General features: G+C 44.4%; 1 protein-coding gene across 2 annotated transcripts in view; it reads right to left on the bottom strand.

Annotated features, from left to right (window-relative positions):
- Positions 1-24,965, bottom strand: part of GRB7 (growth factor receptor bound protein 7) — a 72,408-nt gene that overhangs the window by 11,654 nt on the left and 35,789 nt on the right. For both annotated transcript variants that reach the window (XM_063137356.1, XM_063137355.1), the window contains exons 2-8: positions 17,240-17,435; positions 14,033-14,174; positions 5,876-6,032; positions 4,876-4,997; positions 2,355-2,435; positions 1,381-1,518; positions 254-364 (exon numbers count right to left, since the gene is read on the bottom strand). In XM_063137356.1, the coding sequence (XP_062993426.1) occupies positions 254-364; positions 1,381-1,518; positions 2,355-2,435; positions 4,876-4,997; positions 5,876-6,032; positions 14,033-14,174; positions 17,240-17,427 (939 nt within the window). In that variant the 5' untranslated portion in view covers positions 17,428-17,435. The remainder of the gene's footprint in view (positions 1-253; positions 365-1,380; positions 1,519-2,354; positions 2,436-4,875; positions 4,998-5,875; positions 6,033-14,032; positions 14,175-17,239; positions 17,436-24,965) is intronic.

Genomic DNA, 24,965 nt, shown 5'->3' with positions numbered 1-24,965 from the left:
GGATGATAATACAGGAAAACATAAAGACTGATCTCTTCTGGCAGGCCTACCCACTTGATTTTAAGATGCCTTTTAATAATGTATTATTTTTATATGTTTTAATCAATTATATGTATTTTATGGTGTTTTATATTTGTGTTGCACCCCAAGATATATATATATATATATATATATATATATATATATATATATATATATATTATTTCAGTTAAATAGGGCAGAATGAACTCAAACTGCATCCCACCCTTCTTACCTTGATGCAAAAGCCATACTCAGTGGGGGTGCTGTACTGCTTCTTTCCTTGGTAGATATAGTAGATGTTGGATTCATTTATGTCAACGCAGTACTGTAGATGTCGTGGGTCCTGGCATAGGGAAGACAAGAAGAGACATTTTGAGGCTTACTCCATAGCATGAGTTCCTAGCACACACATACCTTCTGAGTTGCCTGCATAGTTAAGTACTGGGGGTATTATGTATGTCTATGATCACACCATACCAAGAGTAGAATTTAGCATCTGGTGCAGAAGTCAGCATCCTAAGAAACTCAGGGTTTTCTTTTTTCTTCTCCCAAAAACATAGGAGCGAGTTTTTGGCCTTTATTGTTATTGAAAATGACTGGACTTCCAATGATGATGAGATGGTGGTTGTGCTTGGCATGGCTCCCTCCCCCCTCACCCACAACCTTAGCAGAAGCAAACTAACATAAGGAAATACACCCATGTTTCCTATTTATGACCTATTATATCACAAGGTTTAAAAGCATGCATGAGTGAGGAAATCAGTGATTTGAATCTCACCACTGTCTTGAAATTGATAGGTGGTCTTAGGCAGACCACTCTCAGCCTGAATGTCCTCAAATCTGTAATACTGCCCTGCCTTACGGGGGTATTGTAAGGTTTACTAAGCTAATGTGCGTGTAGGGATGGAGGAAGAATTATCCTTCTTACTAACTTCTCTTTCCACAGTGCACATTTTATATTCAGTTCATTCCAGACATTCAGAAAAATTAAGAGGGATGGATTTTGCTTCGAGTACTCTGCATTTTGTCTAACGTTTTCAGCTTTGGCATGACAGGATCCCAAACTGATGGGCTTTGGCATCAACTTTCACACACCCATTTAGACTGCAAGAAGGTATCACAGTTCTCAATTAAACGACCAGGTGGGTCCATTATTTCCTCCAGCCTGCCACCCTAGACCACTGCTTATCCTGGGCATCAGTTCCTCCAAAGTGCAGACAGTTCTGACTGCTGTGGTTCCTTCTGATATGGCACAGAAAATTGCCCTAATTGTAACAAGGTGTATGCAGGACTGTGTCCAGTGGGAAGATGGAAATGTAAACTAATCCCTCCACCCACCTAGCACACAAACAAACTTACTTTTGATGTTCCTTTTGTTGAGTAATAGAGCCCGGAGCGCCGGAGGAAAAAGTAAAACCTTTTCCAAACTTTGCGCCCAAATTCTTTCAGGTGCAAGAACCCTTGGATTTCAGGGCAGCTTCCTGAATTTAGCACATTCTTAAAGAGGGAGACAGAAAAAGGATGGGAAGAGAAGACATGCTGCATTAACAATTCCACTAGCACCTGATGTGACGGCAAACTAGCCCTCCCCACTTCCTTTAGGGTGCAGCTATATGGGAGATGCCCTGTAGCTCATGATTAAGAATCGCAGGGGTGCAGTCCTGGGGATAAGACCACTACAAGAGCTTAAAGACTTAAGTAGCCAATTCTGGTCTGAGTTGTTGTACCCAAATCCCTACTACAGTGGGTGCAGGAAGCAAACAGAAAAGGTGGTGCAGGATATAACTAAGTTAACAACATGGGTCCTAAAGACAACAGAACTGCAAATAATATACCCCAACAGATGCAGTAGATTCACACTTATGGAAACAGAATAAGATTGGTGGTTGCTACATAAGAACCAGTGTAGTGTAGTGGAGAGAGAGTTGGGCTTGGATCAGGGAGATTGTGTGACCTCTCTCACTCAGCTTAGCCTAACTCACAGGGTTGTTATGAGGACAAAATGAGGTAATGCCCCCTGTACATGCCATCTGGGAGAAAGGGCAGGATACACATTTTAGAACTAAGTAAGAATTGCCTTTGCTGGATCAGGTTGAAGTTTCTGATGGCTCAACAGTCTTGTTTCCATTTGGGCATCTGATGGAAAACAAGCGTGGAAATGGAAGGCAGGATAATGTATTCTATGTGAACATCTCCTGCTGCCTCCTTTTCAGTACAGAGTCCTCAGTGGATTGTACTATCATGAAATCATGGCAAACCAAGAACTCTGGATGAATTGAGGCCGGGAATCAAAGCAAGGCTGAATGGGTTGAGTAAGGTAGGGGATCAAATACCTGTATGAGTTCTGAGTGGGACATGCCTTTGCTGGCTGCATCCAGGCAGCTGGAGACCATGACTTCAGGGAAGAGGGACTGCTGCAATGGAGGGGAAAGAAAAGGGATGAACCTTGCAAAGCTAACTAAGGCAAGAATGATACTAGGCTGTCACGTATGAAGGCATTGCCACAGATAGGATTTTTAACACCATGTGTAAAAATGCCCTGTGTGCTGCATTGGGCCTGTATATTTTATATAATAAAAATAAATAAATAAAAGAATAAGAACACATTTCAAGTTCTCATACTAGAGCAGGAAAAACCTGCCAAAATGTGCACAATCTTTGCTTCAAGTTCTTTTTTCCCCTTTACAATTTTATCCCATCCTTTCCATAATGCTAATAACTCTAAAATACCCAATATAAAACAGATAAAAATAATCAGTATCAATACAACGCACTTCCTGACCTGAAGTTCCTGAAGGGAAAAGAATCACATAAATTGTAGGACGTAAAATGCCAGTCATACCTTACAGTCAAATTAATAACCTCCTGAGATAGAAGTTCAGTAACACAGAAATGTAGGATACCAAGAGGCTTTGAAGAAATTAGTCCAGGACTTAATAACTATAAAAGTAAAATATACAACTTATTTAAAATAAAAGTGTTAGGGGACACCATATAAGTTAACAGATGTGAAATTTGGGGTTTCTTTAAGATTGGAGGATCAAGAAGCTTCCATGTGAAACTTGGGGGAAAGACTGGTGTCTCCTTCTAGCTTTATCAGTGTAAAGCTCATGTTGCCATGGGCAGGAGTAGTCTGAGGGCGAAGCATGCTGTTCCTTGACTTCTGCCGGGCTCACACTCCATCTATTTTAGGGACTTTCAGGTAAAAAAAAAAAGGGACCAAAATAGAGACCTCATAAAAACTATAGAAACAACAAAAATGCCACTCAAAAGAATGTTTAAAAACACACACAAAAACCCCTACCACTAAGCCAGTTCAGGTCAAATCAGAAAACTTTTTTTTAAACTCTCTTCAATGCATATTAACTCTTTAAGCCCAATTTTTAGCTTGTCTTTTAACTTTAACCCAACTTTTAAGTTCATCGATTATTTTAGCCATATTAAATGACCAAAAATTTTTTGAATAATTTATGTAATTTTTTAATGATTTTCAGTATAATTTTTAGGCAATTTGCAGCAATTCAAGCCCGATGTCTTTAAAAACTGTTACGTTCCAACCTTTTGTCCTGGGTACGACATTAAACTGCCTCTTCAGGGCCCTTTCCCCTTGTTAAGTTTATTTATTTATTTATTTTGTCCTGGAGTCTTTCCTCTTTGTTTGGCGTTTCTTCCAAAGGTTCTTCTGTACCTTTCCTGTGGGTCTCCCTTGGCCACGTCTTGTGTTTTTTCCATCCCAAGACTGTTAGGTTATTAAAGGGCGAAGGTGGTGTGGGTGTGGGTTTTTGGTTTTTTTGTTATAGGCACTTGGAAAAGATATGAAAAAAATTAGGTCAAAAGTTTAACTTTGTTAAATGGGGAACCGCCGTCCTAGCAAAGGTTGGTTGCTACAAAAGGATTCACTTGGACATCAAATCGGGACATGGGCAAAAATTATAAGTGACACTGAAGTGTTATGTATTGTTTGTGACTCTAATATGAATGTTGCCAAAGGTTTTGAAAAAATTAGTCAACATGTTGCCACAAGAAAACATTAAAAAAAACTGTGAAATAAAATGTCGTACCCGGGACGAAAGGTTGAAAGGATGAAACTTACCAATTTTTAAAGACATTGAGCCTGAATTGCTGCAACTTGCCTAAAAAAATTATACTGAAAACCAAAAAAAATTACATGAATTATTAAAAAAAAAAATCATATACCCATTTCTAGGGACTTTAGAGGCCTGGGATTAAAAAAGGGTCTTTTAGGGGCTTTGTTTCAGTTTAGGAAGTTTTAGGGACTTTAGGGACCAAGTACGAGCCCTGCTCCAGCTATGTCAGTCCTCTAGAACCTGTATGGAGGTTACTTTCCTTCATTGCAACTGAGAACTTTTGGTCCTGTCTTCCTCACCACGATCACCGCTGAACGACATTCGCTTCTCCCCCTCAGGCCTCAAACCACCTCCTTCCCTCATCCGGCCTCTTTTCCTCCTCCTCCTCCTCCGCCACCTCAGAGTGTCTGCCTCCTTCACCACCATCCCTGCCACCAATACTGCCACTCCGAGTGTGGGCTCAACTCAGAAAGCCCAAGGCCCTCCTCCCTCTGCCCCTGCCTTTGTGTTTTTCTCCCTGTGCGTCATGGAGCTACATGGGAGCTATAGAACCCTGACCGCTTCAAGCTCCTGGCCAGGGCATGGAAACATACTGTTTGGCGATTAAAGCTCAAGTTTTGCACTTTTTTAAACTTTCAAAACCTTCTGCATGCCTACACTGCTCAAGCTTCAGTTTAAAACAAAAATGAGTAAAATCCGTCTTGTAGATCTCGAGTAATAAGCCTTACGCTACTATATTCTTATATGGATGGTCCATTCCACTTACTGGTGAATTCTTGAACAGCTCATACTTGGCATAGTTCTTTCGGAAGATAAACCTGCTGTCACCCCCAACCGGCCATGTCGCCTGAACCTCCACCACAGATTCATGGTCTTCCAGGCTCCTCTCTAGCGAGACAAGAGTACAGAAAAACAGTTTATAGGCAGTTCAGTTCTATCCTGCTCTGAGCCAATTTGGAGGACAACAATTAAGCAGGTGAGTTAATGTTCAGAGGATATTTCTAGTTGTCAGATGTCCTGCTTGCAAGGTTCCCAGAGTTATCTGGGTGGCCATTCTTAGGCCTAGTTCTTGCTGAGGTGAGTAAACCTGTCTCTGAGCTGTACCATTTCAGCTTGCAGGTGGTGGTTCACATAAATAACGATGATGATGATGATGATGATGTTGTTGTTGTTACCCGCCTCTCCCTCTGGCTGAATGCTCCTCAACACAAAATAATTCTCTACACATAGAAAGCAGGTGCATCAGGGAGAAGGATTGAATCCTAGCCTTTCCCCTAGTGCACCAGTTTTCTATGCACAGGGAACTCTTTTGAATGGAGAAGATCCTGTCATCAAGTATCACAGGTCAGGCACAGGTATACAACCTCAATGAGAACTAGGATCTTAGAAATGGAATGCTGAACTAGATGGAGCTTTGTCAGTTTGACCCCGAGTAGTTTTTACATCTGCAAGATAGCTCTGGGCATGGCTTCTTGCTATATCTCAGCCAAAGAAATAACAGGATGGAGGAGCAACAGTTCACTTAAGTACTCAGGTTTTTTTTATATAACTTGCCCTATATAATAGGCTCAGAGTGAGTAACAACATTTTCAATGTTCCTCTTCCTGGGTTGCTCTACCTTGACTTAGGACAGAGGTTTGGGTTAGATGAACCATGGAATCCTTGGCAACTCTGTGGTTACGTGCTCTTACAATACACGCGCCCACACGCGGTCTACCCTCCCAGTCATGCATCCCACCCCCTCTTGCGAACACCCCTCTTCTCACCCAGGGCCAAGTGCTGATAGACCTCTACCAAGGCCCAGCAATCATCATGCAAAGCATGAGTCTTCTGCACCAGCATCTCACAGACATGGCGGGCTGTGGTCCCAGCTGTGGCTTCCAAAGAGCGGCAAGTGCCATCTTCGCTGTAGACCTTCACCACCTGCGGGAAGAGAAGGTGAGCAGAGATGAGGGTTCAGATACTTCTTGAGACTGGTCTCATTCCATCCTGGAGCACAAAGTTATGTGAATAGCTATTAAGAACAACCTTGCTGGATCACATCAAGGATCCATCTAGACCAATATCCTGTTTCCAACAGTGGCCAGCTGGATGCTACCGGGAACTGTACAAGCAGCCCTTCCTTGCTGTTTGCCGCCCCCCCCCCCCCATAACTGGTATTCAGAGGTACACTGCCTTGGAACCTGGGAGTTCCATTGAGTTGCCAGGGCTAGTAGCCATTGACAGACCCATCCTTCATTCTCTGAATCCCCTATTAAAGCCATCTAAGCCAGCAACCGCCATCATACCTTGTGGCACCACAATCCACATGCTAGTTGTGCGTTGTGTAAAGGACTTGCTTTTCTTGGTACTGTATTTATTGCTGGTGTTGTTTATTTTCAAAGTTCAAAACCCTAAACATGTGAGCTGTACCCCACAATTAGAGACCACCATTTCCCCTGACCATCATGATCTCCACAGTCAGCTAAAGACGGCCTCTTGGAGGCACCTTCCACATGGCATCAACATCTGATCAGTATCCTGTGTGAGCAGAGTCAGTCCATCCTATAACAGCTTTCCCTATCCTGCTGCTCTCCAGATTTATTTATTTATTTATTCAGAATATTTATATACCACTCCCCATTGAAAAATTTCGAAGCGGTGTACAAGATAAAATGAAAATAAAAACAGAATAAAACAGTTAAAACAGAATTTAAAAAGAAGCAAAACAACAACACAGAAATCCAAGGCTGCATATTAAGGAAAGGCTTCTTGGAATAAAGATGTTTTCAGGAGGCACCGAAAGGAGTACAAGGTTGGAGCCTGTCTGACCTCCAGAGGCAGGGAGTTCCACAGGAGGGGCGCCACCACGCTGAAGGCTCTTCCCCTGGTGGATTCCAATCGGAGGATAGATCTAGGTGGAACCACCAGGAGCAGGCCCCCGGATGACCTCAGTGACCGGGCAGGTTGGTAAGGGAGAAGGCGTTCTCTCAGGTACCCTGGTCCCAAGTTGTTTAGGGCTTTGTACACAAGTACAAGAACCTTCAACCTGGCCCGGTAGCGAATAGGCAGCCAGTGCAGTTCCCTCAGCAGAGGAGTTACATGCTGGAAAGGGGCAGCTCCAGACAACAGCCGAGCTGCAGTGTTCTGCACTAGCTCCAGCTTCCGGAGGAGCTTCAAGGGCAGCCCCACATAGAGCGCGTTGCAGTAATCCAATCTTGAGGATTACTCAAGATGTGGTCATGATCAGTGGGGTTGATGGGAGTTGAACTCCAGCACATCTGGAGGGCAGCAGGTTGGGCAAGGCTGCCCTAGAACATGCCCCAGAATTCTCTACAGAGGTTCTATGGCACAGAGGTTCTGTGGCAGATGTTCAGCCAGTGGGGTGGGGTGGGATGGGGGGTGTCCTCAGCAGATTAAAGGTAAGGTAGAAACTTCAAAAAAACACCACAACAAAAATACTGATTATTTCCTGTTCAGCCCCATTTAGGCTCCTTAAAATATCCAAAGGGATCTACTCAGGGTCATTTCATATGTGCATGTACTGTACATCACTTGACAGCTAACTGTTAAGGCCTGGTCTACACCTGGAGCACAAAGAGGAGGTAGAGACCAAGGAAAAGAGGCCTCCAGCATCTGCCTGTGGGGCATACATGATGGCCGGGTCCATGTTTAGAGAGTGTGTGCCTCTGCGTATCAGATGCTGCTCAGCAAACAAGCAGGATGGGCTGTTGCCTCGATATCTCCAGTTTGTTGGCTGCTGTTTGAATCAAGATGATGAACTAGATGGACTCTTGGCCTGATGATCCAACAGTGATCCCATGTTCTTATGAGGCAGCTCTGGAATATCTCTGCTGTAAGCTAACGATTCTATAAGAGAGAGCGAATCAATTGTTCAAGTGACACTGGAGTAAGCTAATCATATTATAATGTGTGAAGTTTAGAGAGTGCTTAATTTCTTAAACGAAAAGTACCAGAGTATGTCTTGTACCTATCAACTTAGAGAGTCCTGTTCTTTAATTCTAAATGTGGTTACCTAATAGTGGGGGATGCACTCTGCACATGCTTAGAGATACCCTTGTTGTTGTTTCATGTATATACGGCATTCAAAATAAGCTCTGGGACTGAGCTTTTGCTCAAATTAAGCACTGAGAGAGTGCAGAAGCCTGAAGGAATGGGTAGGATGGGGATTTGTCCTTGATTTTCCATGATTCAGCCTCAGTGGACTTCCCAGACCATTTGAGGCAGAGAAGTTGTGTCCAGATCTCTCTGAATCAGAGCAGGTTTTGATCAAAATGATCAAACTGTACTTTTTGCATTGGATGGCCACTTGACTCCACTGTTTACAATTCTCACCCACCACCCATACCCATGTATCTATCAAAAATCACCATCCCATACCCATGTATGTCTTCCAAATGAGGGAGATGTACATGCAGCTGATTATGTTCACCATAATAAATCTGTTACACTTTCAGGTACCACAGGACTTGGTTGGTTTAGCAGGTTGTTGTTTTGGTGTTGCCTCATCCGCCTCTTCCTTTTCCTAAACTCACGTTGAAGGGGAAGGGGGAAAGATAGCAAAGAATGGAATATCCAATGTTGTTTTTAAATGAAAGCTGAAGTTTCATTGGGCTCTAACTAGAGCCCTGATGTTGCATAAACATTCATCAGGCTGCTCCTAAGGTCCTTCAGCCTCTCCCTCCCCAATTCTCTAGATTCAGTTCAGAGGGCTTGCTATGATAGTCTCCTTTTAGTGTTCAGCAAGAGGAGAAGCGGTGCCCTCCACTTGCCTCCATCAGCGAAGTCAACTGAAGGGCTTACTGGGGCTGCCGCCTGGCTTTGTTTTTTACCACTCTGCTCAGGCTATGAAAAAGTCTTTTTCTTTTTCTTTTTGTTTTAGTTAATCCTTGCTCTGACATCAGCAAGTCCTGATCTGTTAAGGGCTGGGACAGGTCACCCAGATACAGTTTGCGTGCTAGCCTCTTGCCCTCCTCCCCAACAGTTGAATAGCACTTCCAAGATCCTGATTCAAACGAGATGTATCAGCATAACTAATCCATGTAGCGTGCCCCCAGCAGCTCATTTCAACTAAACTAGGCTGCATGCTTATGACAGTATGTTTTGTGTGCCAAGGATCTGTGGGCAAGGCTGGTGTCATGCTGGAATGTCAACACTGCATGTTTCAGGGATGAGGGTTACATTTAAGCAAGGAGCCGGACTCTGCAGCCCAGGCTCCACAGCACCAACCATCTGGTGGGGCAAGGAGTCCCAATGTAGCCAGGGTCAGGGTCTGTTTCTTTCCTTCTTTCCTTCCTTCCTTCCTTCCTTCCTTCCTTCCTTCCTTCCTTCCTTCTTTCCTTCTTTCCTTCCAGGAAAAAGGAGGTAGCTCAAGGTTTGATTGTCCCAGATGGCAGGTTGGGAGTAAAAATAGAACTGGGGATATTGGGAACTAAACGCCATCATAGGAGAAGAAATGCTGAACTAGACTTTGAACAGTTCAGAATTAATTTACAGTCTCTGCAGTCCCAAGCTATGCAGCTACAGTGTCCTGGCAATATCTCCACAGGATGAGAGATGAAATAAGGGGGGCAGGGCTTGAAATGATTAGCCAGACTGGCCAAGGAGAAGAGTAAAGCTAGAACCCCACCCCAAAAGCACCATATGCACTGAGCAGAATGAATGTGTTTGTCGTTTGATGGAGAGCCAGTGAGGTGGCTGAACTTGATCTCAAATCCTCACTCAGCCATGAAGCACACTGGGTGACCTTGGGCCAGTTACTCTCTCTCTCTCTCAGCCTAAATTTCCTCACAGGGGTGTTGTGATGCTAAGAGATGGTGGGGGAGATCTAGGCACACTGCCCTGAGCTCCTTGAAGAGCATCAAATAAATATGCACGTAGTGCCACCAGAGAACATGGCATTTTACAGTGTCAGAGATCAAACATCCATCTGGGTTGCAGCAGGGAGTGATTTCCATTGTAATATCACATGGTTGAAACAGTAAGTTTGTCCTCTCCTGAGCCTGCACAACTTTGTAACCCACCAAGCCAAATGCAGTGCACCAGTCATGCACTGCAGCCTGCCAGGAGCTTGGCAATCTCCCTGGCTTCGCAGCCCCTGATACCGAAGAAAAAAGCAGAAAGTTCATCAAATCCTGGGAGGAGGTCCCATCCATGGCTGGTGGGGAGCTGTCTTGTGCTTGGAGTGCTGCAGGCACATTAACCTTTGTTAAAGAGCCCCAAAGCAACAGTTTTCCTAAAGCAAACGTCACCGTAAAGGGTTGAAAGCAATTTGGGATGGGGGTGGGGGAGATGGGGGCAGGAATGGCTTGAGGGCTTTTTAAAAAGGCACCTGACTAAATCTTAAGGCAGCTCTTTATATCATTACATATATCACTTCTGAGATATTATGAGAGAAATTGGACATGCTTAGGGGAAAATGTGGGAAAGTAATTAGTCTTTAAAACCATATGCTCCGCCCATTCCCTGACCAGCAGCAGCCACCCTGGCTCAAGGCCCAGGAGAAGGATTAGAACGTCCCATCCTGAACAGCAGTGGCAGCAGCCCCTCTCCAGTTGAAAGGTGGGGGAGCACGCGCCATCATTCTTCACATAAGCACTTTAATGGTAACCTCAGGCTGGGCTGCCAGTAAATCTAGAAACTGGCAGAGAATTCCGAATGCCTCAACATACCAGACAGGTTAACAGACGAATGGGGCTCTTCAGATTACAGACCTATAATCATCCCCTCCTGTCTCCTCTGAAGACTGCAAGATTGGGATTATTAACCTCTTCCCTGCCAGCATCTATACCTTGGTGCCTTCCACAATTTATCCACTAGAAATTAATGTCTTTTTAAAGGGAGCAGATGATGGTTGAGGTAACTGGGTTCTGAGATTTCTGGCCCACCTCTTGCAATGGGTTGTAGTCGGAAACTAGAAGTAGGACTTCTGGGGTTTATTTCCAGGTAAGATATGGGAAAGGGTGTCTAACAGTTAAAGTGTGTGTGTGTGTGTGTGTGTGCGTGCACACACACTCAGGTGGTCCTATTTGTCCATCTCATGGAGAAGAGTGAAGGTTTAGTAATAGCAACAGAAAAACACAGACGGATGTACTGGAGCAGTACGTCAGTGCTCTCTACTAATCAGCCTCAGCAATACGGGGACAACAACCTCGGCTTACCTTGCTGTTATTGTTGTCATCATGATGTTAATGTTAATACCTGGCTTGCACATTGCAGTCTACTGTAGGCTGTGACCATATCATGGCTTTCCAAACAGATGCTTGTAAAAAACTGATGTGAAACTAAAAGTGCAGGAAATAGTCCTTGTAAAAGCCATATAGTTGTGCAGGATTTTCTGCAAATTTGTTTGGATTCTACTGTGTTCTGATATTGCTGAAGCCTTACTGCTTCAAATGGTCTGCCATTTGAAGCAGTAAGAATCAGCAGAGAAATTGCTATAGTCCCTGTGTGGTTGACAATCCCTTTGGCACAAATTCCTGAAAGTCTCTCTCTACATTTGCAGCAAGGTATATGCAATGGCAACAAACCGCTGCACTCTTAATGGCTTGTTCAACTTGCAAGCACCCTTCACTCAAACAGTTGGCTGCTACAGAAATAATTTCAGTCATGGTATAAGCAAGATTGGATTGTAATGTCCCCACAAATTAAGGAGAGGATCTTTAGCCTAGGCTTCTGTTTAGAATATTACCTAAAGAAGTTTCTTTAATGGCATTGGTAGCTAGAAAATGCTTGTATAAATTGGCATTGATGGCTGGTGGCTGCTAGATAACTAAATTCCACCCATCTGTTCGGGTGGGGCTGAGAAACAGCTTGGCATTTGGAATATAGCCAGCAAAAGAAAAAGAAAATCAGCTGGCTAGGAAGCAGCACTCTTGGAAGAGGGCTCCACACTTTTAGGGAAATGGTCCTACAATTTTGCAAGCAAAATTGGCGTAATATTTTTAGGGCTGCCAAAACTATGCTCCTCTGCCTTTAACATCAGCCTGATTAACAGAAGTCAGCAGATGAAGAATTTCACAGCATGGAGAGAAGACCTCCCTACCTGCTAATGTCTGCAGATTGAGCTTCTGTTAAATGCACAGGTGTAGGGGCCAGGTGGGCAGAGGAGTGCTTCAATGTAGAGAGGGCGAAGGCTTCTGTTCCCCTCTTCAATGCCCATGTTTTCTTGTAAAAAGTATAGCCAATTTTACATGTGAACAGAGTAGACCCATGTAAACATGGCTGCCCCATCATGTCTAGTCTGGCCCTCAGTGTTTGGAGATGGATCTGTGCAGTGAGAGAAATGTGTTTTCTGGATGGTAAGGAAATGTCTGTTTTGAATGTAGCCTTGTGAAAGTTATGCTCAACCTGCAACTCCTCCTGGACATGGATTGCCTGGCCGGTGTCATTCATGCTCTCTTATCCTCCAAGTAGCTAGACTACTGCAGTGCACTGGACATCTCAAAGGGGTTGCCTTTGAAAATGACTTGGAAATTTGAGTTGGTCCAAAACTCTGCTGTGAGGCTCTTGACTGAGACTGCCCCAAGGGAACATATCACACACATTCTTAAAGAACTGCACTAGCTACTGGTCCATTTCTGAACATAATTCAGAGTGCTGGATTTTACTTTTAAAACCCTACATGGTTTAGACACAAGTATCTTAAGGATTATCTCCTCCCATATGGACTTACGAAAGTATTTATATGATCTTCTGAGGCTCTCATTGAGATGCCTCTGCATTCTGAGGTGAAGTAGGTGTTGATTAAGGAAAGGGCCTTTTCAGCGGTGGCACACTGCTTGTGCAACTCTCTCCTCAGAGATGCAAGCTTGGTGCCAATTCCTTTATCCCTGAAGGCCTTTTTATCTACTCAGGCCTCCTTTTATACTGTAATCCTATACAAAACTACTTAGAAGAAATCCCTCTGGGGTTTATTCCCAGGTAAATGCCACCTTAATATTGTATTTGCTTTCCCTGATAAATTATTGTTGTTTTCTCTTTTTAGTACAAATATCAGTGTAATTTGATATTTTTATTATTGTGTTATTGTTTATTGTGAGCTACCCTGGGAGATGGAATTTGAGCTAAAGGGCAGGATATTACATTGTATAAATACATAAATTAATAAAGTTAAAATTCATGGTAAATCACCAGATAGTATGGAAGCAGTTTGCTCATCTGCCTTGCTCTCTAGCCTACTATCAACTCCTTTGTGTACTAAGCACCAAATGAGCACCGCTGCATTCTTCTGTCATATACTGGAAGAAGTAGGTTAAAAAAGCTTCTGTTTTGACTTTGATAGGAAACCATGTGAGACAGTAGGTAGACGGAGTCACTTCCAAGGCAGCTGAAAACCTCCCGGGCCATCATTACAGCCTCCCAGCAGAGGCCCACTGGCTAGCCAAACAAAAGCTGGGAGCCTTGACAACAATCCCTATGGGAACAAGTCTTGCCCTATCCTGCCCAGTGAGTTTAGGGCCCTAAATTGCCATTCTTCCTTGATGGTTCTTTCGTCCATAGCTTGGTGGAGGAGGGCAGCAGGTAACACCAGAGAGTCAGGACACCTGGGTTTGATTCCCAGCTCTAAGAAGACATTGAAGCTAAATGCCAGGCCAAGCTCAGGCAACATTGCTGCCCTAAGCAAATATTTTCCACAGCATCTTCCTGTATATGGAAAGGGAAGGAGAGATTGTGTCCCCTCCCATTGCAGTCTCTTTCCCCTTCTCCAAAAATGAATGGAGTGAGGGGAAGGGGGTACACTGGGGAAGGTTGGGGCAGGGGGGCAACCTCTCTACTAAAGTTTTCCAGCATATCTTGGTGTCCTCTGAATTCTGACACTCCAGGCAACCCACACTTAGAGCTTCACCCTAGGGAAAACCCTGTGTCAAATTAAGCCTTCTTGCAATGTCCCCCCAGCCCCAAATGCAAATGGACACACTTACGTGAGAACCACCTTCTCGCTGTGAGCCGGGCCCCAGTGAGACGCTGCTGAGGATGGGTGAGTTGGATGGGCTGCAGAGCTCTGGGAAAGGGTTTGGGATGGAGGGCAGAGATAAGGCACGTGGCTCTCCCACCACCAGTTTTCTAAAGGAAAAGAAGAACATTGGGAGGATTATCACAAAGGCTTTAGGTGATATATCATTGGAAAGGGAATTTCTGGGTTCCTGAGTAAAGCCAATCCACCAAGAGATGAAATAGGAAATTGATATTTTGCCTAGACCCTCAGGCTGTGGGTACTCAAAAATATTTAAATTCTGTTCCCAGGTAAGCCAAATTTGGTGACTTGAATAAATTATACAATTCAAGAAAGTTTGCATAATTTCTCTGATTTTGCATGATTTATTCAGGTTTTATAGCCATGAGAAGGAGCTATGTACAGACCCAAATCCCCACATTTAACCACCAAAATCTTACTCAGATAAAATTGTAGGTTTTGAGAACAAACTCTTGGCAATTAAAAAAAGTGTTACTGGGAGGGGGGTATTTTTGGAGAAGTAAGAAAGGGGAAAAAAGAAATTTTATTCAGCCATCTCTCTGGGTCCTGAGATTTTAGCAGGCACTGCCCACAGACTTTCAAGCTTATTACTGCAGCCATAGGAGCCAGAAACTTTTTAAAAAATACCGAAAGCATATTTCCTGAGGAAGCTGTATTTTGCACCCACTCTCACATTTTGTAGCTCTCCTGAGCTTTCCCAGAGTCAGAGCACACACTCAGCCTTATCCAGAGTCAGATATGGAATGGCATTTTAGCTCCCCACATTCCAGCCTTCTAACCCTCTGCACTAGTTCTGCATTTGCTGGCAAAGGGCCTGAGCCACACTCAACAGTCAATGGACTCAATCATCCTTATTGCACTGCATCTTGCCATGGCACTGGGCCTAAGGGCAGGTGAGGAAGCTAATAATTAATTCCCAACCCCCTTGCCTTTTCCCTCCCAGTGCATTTAATATGCAGCAGTCGGCCTAAAGTATGTTTGGTCCACCTCTGCATAACAGGGGTCGGGCATAAAAGGTAGCATGCCAACACGCTAGAGAAGCATTATGAGAGAGGCAAGGCTTACAGGTTTGTCTTAGTAGTTAGCAAGGAGCTCAGAGTGACCAGTCTCAAGATACTGGTCAGATCCACTCCTTAGCTTCAGAGATGAAATGATACTGGGTATTTTCAAGCTAGGAATACGGGGTCTCCAACCTTTCTGCGCCCATGGGCACATTTGACAATTTGTGATACTATCCTGGGCTCCATCACAAAATGGCTGCCACTGGAGAAGTGATTAGTTACAAAGGACAAGTAACCAGCCCAAAAGAGTGAGTAAAAAGCAGGGCTGGGGGCTGGGCTCCAACACACCAAACCGCCCCTTTGGAGCCACAAGTTTCTGCTCAAATAGAAGCCTATGTCATTGGATGCAAACTCTTTCTCTCTCTCTCTCCCCCTCAGCCCTGCTCCCTGCCAGCCAACTCACTCCCATCACTTATTTATTTATTACATTTTTATACCGCCCAATAGCCAAAGCTCTCTGGGCGGTTCACAAAATTCTGGGTGGTTCACTTTTCATCTCTCACTCTGGATCGCCACACACAGGCCCATATAGCCCACCCACTATCAAGCATCTCATGTGCCCATATCACCCGCACAAACACACACACACACATCCCTCCTCCCCCTCCCTGCAAGCATATGAAAAATCACTACTCTCTTTCAGGATCCCTCCACAATCCTCCCTGTAGATCACCCCAGTCCACCCATTCTCTCTCTCACTCACACATACCCCCATCCATTCAGACGTACAAGCAGGCAACCCTTCCCACCTGTGCTCCTCTTCAAGGCTCAAGTTACAGGAAGCCAGATTCCAGCTGGACATCAGGAAAAACTTCCTGATTGTTAGAGCAGTACGACAATGGAATCATTTACCTAGGGAGGTTGTGGGCTCTCCCACACTAGAGGCCTTCAAGAGGCAGCTGGACAACCATCTGTCAGGGATGCTTTAAGGTAGATTCCTGCATTGAGCAGGGGGCTGGACTCGATGGCCTTGTAGGCCCCTTCCAACTCTGCTATTCTATTATTCTAACTTGCTCCTATCTGTCTTCTCAAGCCCTCTGCTGGCTTCCCACTGTTCTCCTTACAGGCTTCCCTGACTGCTTGCAGGTTTCCCTTTCCCCATTTTTTCTTGGTAGCTGGGTGCACTGCAGAGGCATTGCGGCCCAGAGGCATTCATGGAAAATGAAAATGGCAGTAGCTGGAGAGCATTGCTTTGCTTTGAAGCAATCCCAGATGCTGATAAGAACATTTTTAGACATTTTTAAAAAAAAACACCTGGAGGGGTAGAGTGCCTCGGCAGGCAGGCAGACATCAAGGAGAGCATCCGAGGGCACATTGGTGTCCACAAGCACTGTATTGCCTACCCCCATGTGAACCTCTGACCCTCAAAATCCTGTTGCTCTATTGGCTGCTTAAAACATTACTCAGATGCTTCACCTGAAGAGAAGCCACCAAATTTTTCTTGAGGCTTTGCATTGTTGGCATAGAATGTCAGGCCTAAGTTCATCTATTAAGTTTGGTTGTCAGATGCAAGTCTATTCAAACACCTCTTTCTTATGGTAAGCACATGGAGAAAGTTCACATATTACCTAGAAGCAGGGACCACACAGATGAAAGAACTCATGAATTTCACTGCGAGTGAAAACGGTATACTTCCCATGGCTATGCAGCTGAAGTGGAGAAAGCAGTCTGCAACTGGCCTGCAACTCTTCTTTCCCTGCTTCTAGCTGAGCTATGAACCATGCCTTGGACAATGGTTAATTTCTACGAAGAGATGTACCATGTTTCAAAGCCTCCTGGAAGCTCTACCTCTCCGACTCCCAGATATGTGGATTGCAATTCCTCAGTAATAAGGAAAATGCATGTAGCACATTCCCAGAGCTCTCTTGTTCCAGGGTTGAGTGCTGGCTCAAATGAAGTCAGGTACTTTCACATGTTCAGAGACATACCACTTCTTCTTCATACATTTGATAGCTCAGCCCTGGCATGGAAAACAGGTCCCAGGGGTGATTCATGGTTCAACTGAAGTGGCATCAGTTCTCATTTCCAAGCCAGATAATCTCTGGAGGTTGTGGCTGGAGTTTCCCACACCGCTTTGCTCAATCTCCACATACCTATTGGGTTGGATGAGTAGTGGCTGAGAACGCTTGACAACATCACCCTGGATCGTCAGGTTGGCCTGCTCACCATTGCAGATAGGGATGCCATTAGAAAGGGTCCCAGGGTGAACAGATCCCAGGTCATCTTCATAAACATTATCCAAGGTGCTGTTGAGGTTGTTTTGGAGAGTTCCCAGGTCCATGTCATTATCTGTAGCAAAGGAGAAGAGAACAGTGGCTTGACTAAATTTCCCTTTGCTTTGCTTCAGTTTTCTCCTTAAGTAGGGATGCTGCAAATAAGAACCTGCCTCTCTGCCAACTTTAAAATTAGACAAGATACCCAAGAGTTGTAGTATAACATTTTTAGCAACACCTTTTTTTTCCAGTTGCTCTCACTTTCGATTGCCTTCATGCAGTTCTGTGATACCTTCCCAGTAACTGCATGATGACTGGCTAGGCGTGTTCAACCCAAAGCATTGCCCCTTGAAATTCCCTGAAACTTTGCTTAAGGGGTAGGGCCCTGGCAATCCTCAGACCTTGCTGAGGGATATATCGGGTATAGTTACACTCTAGATTCTTGAATCAACAGCCAGCTTTCCTGGAAGCTCTCCAGGTCTTGCAGAGCTGAAACCTGAACCAGCTTCTTCATAATTGTTACTCTGGACCTGTTGTCTGGAACATGCTCCCTGCTACTGAGTGACTCCAGCTGAAGGTCAGTATCTGTCAGGTCTGACTTAGCATCCCAGCTGGAACAAGATAGTAACTTTTAAAAGAAGAGCTAAATTCCCTGTATGTTCTTCAGGATATCTATGCACACATATGCCATCTGTCAAGCAGCACACTGCTGGCCCTCCTCACAACTATATCTACTTTAAGGGAGATCTGGTACTAAGCTGCTTTAAATGACACATTGCTAGGTCTCCTCTTGAATATATTCACTCAAGAGGATGAAATTAGAATTCAGGCAGTGTCCTCACTGCTGTGTCCAGGTGTTGGTGCCAGGGCTCTGTCACTATGCCCTTGGTGCCATCTCCTCCTCCTTGTTGTGATAGTGGATCATCTTCTTTACTGCCACTGCTGGGGGACAGGGTGGGCAGGGAGCACTTGGGTGTGGCTGTGTGGAGGATCATCAACAGCCATCACGTCATTCACCTGCCCTGTCCTTCTGGGCAGTGGCGGGCAGCTGCTCAGCAGACCCAATCCTCCCCACTGTCCAGAAGAAGTAGACAGGAGAGCAAACAGCAATGATTCCTCAGCACCGACACCAGCAAATAGCAGTGGTGATGGTGAGTGACCAAATGATGAGGGTGGCAAAGAGCAGCAGCAGAGGGCTCCACTCAGGCACTGGGGACTCAGCAGCAGCCCAAGGGGGCCAATCCCTGGTACCAACCCTGACTGTGTTGATATCCTCCACCCTCTGAGTAAATTTACTCAAGAGGAGGAATGGGAAAGTGTTGTTTTAAGCAAGGTGCAAGCACACTGCAAGCTGTAAAGGGGTAATCTCAAGAAGAATTGGGTAGTCATACCCCCTGGGCCAAAATCCTGCCCACTGGTGCAGTATGCAAAATTTCACTCATTAAAAAGAAAGTAACTTTAGCCACTAAAAGCACAATCCAATTAAATAAGTAAGGACGCAATCCCAGGCATGTTTTATGCATGGGATTGCACCCTAAATACAATTCATTCGAAAAATACTTGAAGGAATTAAACATTTCTCTATGCCTGTTTAATACCACACATTAAAAGCCACCCCACCCCCCAAAAGGTCTTAACATGCTTCTGAAAAGTGCACAGGTTCAGATTTTGGCAAGCTTCCAGGGGAAATTACCTTCCCTAGGCTAATCAGCCTTGTAGCAGCGTAGTAAATGGAGTTATGCACTAGATAACCACTCAACCATTTCACAAAGACTGCAATTAGTCACTGGTCTGGTAGCTTGTGGCAAGGAAAAATAACCTCCGGTCAACCAGATGGGTCCCATTACTGTAGGGAAAAATCTCATTCTCCCTTCTAACTTCAAAGAGCAGAGTCTGGTTCAGAACACTGGGGTCTCAGGGGGAGGGACATGCAAAGAGCACTCCAGCGTTGATCACACAGAAATATTAATGGAAGCTAGAATCCAAATGCACTCATGAAGTGTGAATACAACGAGATGGCTAAATGCAAGCCAAGTTAAGAATGAATGCTAAGACCATGTGCTCCCTTAATTCTGAAGGTTTTGTCCAGCTTCCTCCAAGCTATTTGGTGGGCTGGTCAGCCCTATCTAGGCCACTTGGTCTAAACAGGGCTGACCAACCAATCAAATAGCTCTGAGAGGGTCGGTGGGTGGGTGGAGTCCCGCCAGTTGAAGTGAACGTCATCAAGCCAGATAAAAGCTGAAAATGATTGCATGTATTTTCATTTAGACTGGCCCTGGGTCTTGAAAGCTAAAAGGAACACACACACACAGAGTCTGGCAGACAACCTCATTAGCTCAGGCCTCTAACACGGGATTGAGCCACAGAGATGGTGAAGGGAGCTTTCTCTTTCCCTCTTCAAGACTGAGAGCCTGTTCATAGACTGGAACAAAAAAACGAGTGCTGTGCTCATTCTTCATGCACCATGGAGACTAAGCATGCGGCTCCCAAACTGCAAGAGATGGTGCTCTTGCTCAGTTCCCAAGCGATCACAACATGGATTGTAAGCTCCTCAAGGCAGAGGCCTGTCTTTTTTGCCTACATTTCTTTGTAAAGCACAATGTACTTTTTGATGGTGTCATATAAATAAACATTATTATATTATTTTATGTGGCTGAGGGGGAGGGCAGAAGGAACTCAAGAGCCTCACCCTGAAATCTATTTACACCACCATGCTTCACCTCAAGCTAAATTTATATTCAAGACAGATAAGACAAAGTACTTTTTTCACACAGCTCACAGAAACTATGGAATTCACTACTACAAGATGTACTGATGGCCACCAATTTGGATGGCTTTAAAAGGGAGTTGAATAAACTGGAGAAGGCTATCTATAGCTACTAGTCCTGAAAGCTATATGCTACCTCCAGTATCAGAGGCAGCAAGCCTATATACACCAGTTGCTGGGGAACATGGGTGGGAGGATGCTGTTACACTGTGTCCTGCTTGTGAGTCACTAGTTGACAGCTGGTTGGCCACTGTGTGAACAGTGTGCTAGACTAGATGGACCCTCAGTCTGATCCAGCATGGCTGTTCTTCTGTTCTAAGCCCTGCATAATTCATTCAACAGACGCCAGTGTGATAGAAATTAACACTAAGGTCCAGTTAACATGACTGCTTCTGAGAACAGCTGGGGTAGGGGCCAACAGGTTTAGAGGCAGGAAATCCAGGTTTAAACCATTGTAGGTATGGAACTTACTTTTGAGTAGACATGTATGAGATTGCACTGATAATCAACTAAACATTGCCACCCTACCATGCATTGGGGACTGAGAATTTGCATGCAAAATGGGATTTAAAATAAATAAGTGAGCACACATTGAAAACAGATAGCACATGAATCAATTGCAGGAAATGAGATTCAGTCAAATGGGGTCAACAAGCCTTAGAGATATAGATGAGTCCAGGCACAACTAACCTTAGGACTTTGTGCATACAGGAGACTGCATGCCCTTTAATTACTTTTCTGATGTCTTAACCAGCCTAGCTTTTTCCAAAGATGATGTCACAATAAATGTATTAGATTTTCATATTCCACAAGAATCCCTCCCACCCACCCACGCAAGTGGTACAGTCCAAACAAGCTTACCACATCAGTTAGAACTAGAAGGGAAAAATGTCTTGCCAGGGCAAGAATACTTCCAGATATTTGGATATGAGTGGCTCTTTGCTGGGCATCATCTTGATGAAGAACAGCAGCTAATGCTAGATGTTGGCACCATCTTCATGAGGGCTAACAAAGCTTCTGAATATTGGGAGTCTTCCCTAGATGCCATCTTGGTCAAGGATGAAGACTCCTGTATATTTCAGAGGACCTTTCTTGGATTCATCTTGGAGAAAGCCAGAAAAGTCTTCCTCAGAACAGGGAAGCTCTCACCCTAGAAACACTGTATTGAGAAGTCTTTATCTTTGGCTGGGTTGCTTATTGCCCTTTTATAAAAGAGGTTTATAAACCAACAGTCACCTATTCACCTGTGATGAGTAAGAGTTGTCCCTGAGCATCCAAACAGGGCCGTTTCTGTAAACTACCAGAGATTTTTTTTGTTGGATAGTACTTCTGAGGCTCTAGGTATTTTTCATAATCCTACGAACATAGTGTGCAATCACTAAATCTGGGAGTAGGGCCAGAATTCAATGTCTTTAAAACAAACAAACAAACAAAAAAACATGTTTCAAGTCCTTCCTGTTGAAATGACAAGCTTGAAAGTGTATGGGTAATGCCTAATGAAATCTCAAATCCAGTTATTAGGGGGCAGGGTTTCAGTGTCCTGCATAGCTCTGTGCTTCCCTCCCTAAAAAGCCATAGTGATGCAAACTAAGCAAGTTATACTGATTTCCAGAATGTTCATATTTTATACAGGTCACATAATTCATCTGTTCTTGGTGCAGATTCTTTTTTAAGCCCAGAGTATACACGATCCTTTGGTATCACAATGGGGCATAGAGATGACTGACTTGAAGCATGAATTTCTGGTAGCATTTCTTTCCACGACTTCATTGTTGTTTTGACCTAGACAGAAACCTTGAATCACCTTGCCCAGTTATAATAAGGAAGTGACTGGCAACTGAAAGAGGGAAGTAAAAGGGTGGGGCAAACTCGAGCATTGGATTTTTAAATTATTATTGCTGAGCATTTGAAAACCTGTCTCTGTCTGGGTCATATAAGAAACTGGTGACAGGGCAGAAATATGACCATTAACCTGATGCTAGAGCTGCCATCTGCACTGTAACCTTCTCCCTGACATGCTAGCTTTTTATGGACGTGGCTTAGGAGAAGTGGGGTATGGTAGAGATTTAATCATGTTAAACCCTCCTTGCCAATCTGCAGTTTGTAGTGGAATAGCCCTGGCACAGGTTTATTACCTTGGTAAGAACTAGGCCTATAAGGAGACCCTATTGTAGCGTGGAGCAAATAGTAAGACAGCGCTGCTAAAGTAAATAGAATCATAGAATGGCAGAGTTGGAAGGGACCTACAAGGCCATTGAGTCCAACCCCCTGCTCAATGCAGGAATCCACCCTAAAGCATGGGTAGGGAGGGTAGAGTGGGGTTGCATTGAAGCAATTGACCTGGCAAATAGGGCAATGATACACCAAACCCCTCAAAGAAGAACATTAAAATCTCTCTCTATGCAGAGTTATAATGCATTTTAAGTGGATTCCCACAGAATATGCTTCAGTGTTGTACATTTAACGCCAATGTACATTGCAGGAACTTACTGAAAAAGCTGGTGGTGCATTAATGATGCCCTAATGGAGTCTTCCTCTATTAGGTTCCCTTCAGATTTTGTGGCCATCAACTCTCATCTGCCCCAGCCAGCGTGGCCAATGGTCAGGAGTTCTGAGACTTTTAGTCCAAAACATCTGGAGAGCACCAGGTTGAAAAAGGCTGCTCTAATGGGTCTGAAGGAGATATAAAAGTTTCTGGATGCACAGGCTGTGTAGGCTAAGAAGATTTGGGTGTTGCAATTCTCACCAGGCTGATGTCTGCAACTGGGGCAGGAGATTGAGGTGCAAAATCACTCAGAGCCTGGCTTATCCCAAAAAATTGCATTTATGTTTTCATATTTCTAGCCTGCCACATCCTGAAGACTTGGAACAGGTTAGAAAAGCAAAACAATCCTCTACCCGCCAGCCCGCCCCCCCAAATGAATGTGTGTGTTTAAAGAATCAGCAATACTGAAGTTAATTCAATTACATTTCTCCATTCTTCCGTCATTAATCCTGTGCCTGAAAGTCCAACCCAAGTAGACTGATATCACAAGGCTTTCAGAAAGATGATCAGTTTTTGACTCTGATAAATCTGCAGAAGGAGGGAGCCACCATGAGCACCTCTCTCGGTGCTGCTATTAAGTGAACCTGGCTGGCACATATATGGTATCCTTAGACGGCACCTTTAACACATCTTGAATTGGTAAGGAGACATATGGGAGGATGCAGCCTCTAAAGCAGCCTTCCTCAACCTGGGGCACTCCAGATGTGTTGGACTGCATCTCCCAGGGAGTTGTAGTCCAACACATCTGGAGCGCCCCAGGTTGAGGAAGGCTGCTCTAAAGTATGTTGGACCTAATCTAAATAAATCTTTGGAAATTATAATTTGTACCTTGAATTGTAGTTATACTTGTATCTGAGTATTGGAGTAATAACGACTGCTAAGGGGACATGTTTTTTGGCTTGCAGACAAGTCAGTCCCAAATTAGGACCTCTGTAGGCAACCAATACCACCATAGTCTTCTCCAGCCTGTCTAGCACTTGTTTTCTACCAGAAGGTGGTTATTATTATCATCTTTTTTTCTTACAGGCGCCAAGATCGCCTTGCATTCAATTATGGCGGGACTAGACCAGCCAGGCATGAATCACCAACTCACAATGCCGGTTTGACCCAGCTTATCAAAAATCACACACCTGCATCTTTACAACAGAAGTTATGCTCCTGTCAACAGTGATGAATGCTAACGAAACTAACGTGCATCTAAAAATCTTGCTTCCTTTACCACTGATCTCCCGGCATCAACCAAACCTTTTTGTAGTAGGACGTAGAAGCAAGCCCTGACTTACTCTCCTGTGTGCTTCCCCTCCATCAAAACAAAGCTGTGAGTCAGAATGTGGGCTGGTGACTCAGACCCAACACCCCACCCTTCATACTGGCTCAAGCACGTTTGAGCCTTCACATACCTTCACTTTTTTGTCTGCCCACACACCTTGGGTGGTTTGCATGGACTGCAGGGGAAATGAGGTACTATTTCTCTGGGGCTGTCAGTGCCTCATATCCGTGGACCTGGTGCTTCTCCCTCTGACCAGCGAGAAGACACCTGCTCTAATTTACTTGCCTGACCTAGAAAACACTTGCCCCGCACTGTAAACCACCTAAGCGGCCTCTGAAATGACCAAACCTTATACATCTCTAGATTATTCTCAGCTGATTGTGTGAATGGTTGCAAATGAAAAATATTTGTGGTGAGCTGCTGTATCTATGAAGGCTGATTCATACATGCAAGTCATACTTTGATACTTATGCTCAACAAGAGATAAGGCATGGATGTATGAATGCTGGCCTAAAATGCCTTTAATTGGAGAGAGCATTACATCATCATCATCATCATCATCATCATCATCATCATTATTAGTAGTAGTAGTAGTATCCCTCCTTTTGCCCAATACTGGGCCTCATTATGTGCTGAATGAGCATTGAATCTGCACAAAACTGGTCACTTGGTTGCTTCTCTGGATGCGCCAGTATTGAGCTTCTTGAAGTGAGTGGGAAAATGGCAAGATGAGCAGTGATTCGGTCTCATGACAGAGCAGAATGGTTCCCCATTCACAGCTCATCAGAGAGCCACAGCTTGCAGCTGGCCCCAAGTAGCATGGTCCAGATGCAGTGCACTGGAAACCATGCACCATTAGTTTAAATCCCAGCCTGGCTCTGAAGGTAGGCCTTCAGAATGCTCCTACCTGGTGACCTAATTCTCTAACTGCAAAAAAATCCCTACTGACCTACTTATCATTCCACGGATGGATGTAATGGAATAATGAATGTGTTCTCCGTTGAAAGAGCTTTATAAAACAAAA

Source organism: Elgaria multicarinata, chromosome 11 (assembly GCF_023053635.1).
Source record: "Elgaria multicarinata webbii isolate HBS135686 ecotype San Diego chromosome 11, rElgMul1.1.pri, whole genome shotgun sequence".
Lineage (NCBI taxonomy): Eukaryota > Metazoa > Chordata > Lepidosauria > Squamata > Anguidae > Elgaria > Elgaria multicarinata.
Note: the sequence above shows the minus strand (reverse complement) of the source record. Positions and strands in the feature narration are given on the sequence as shown.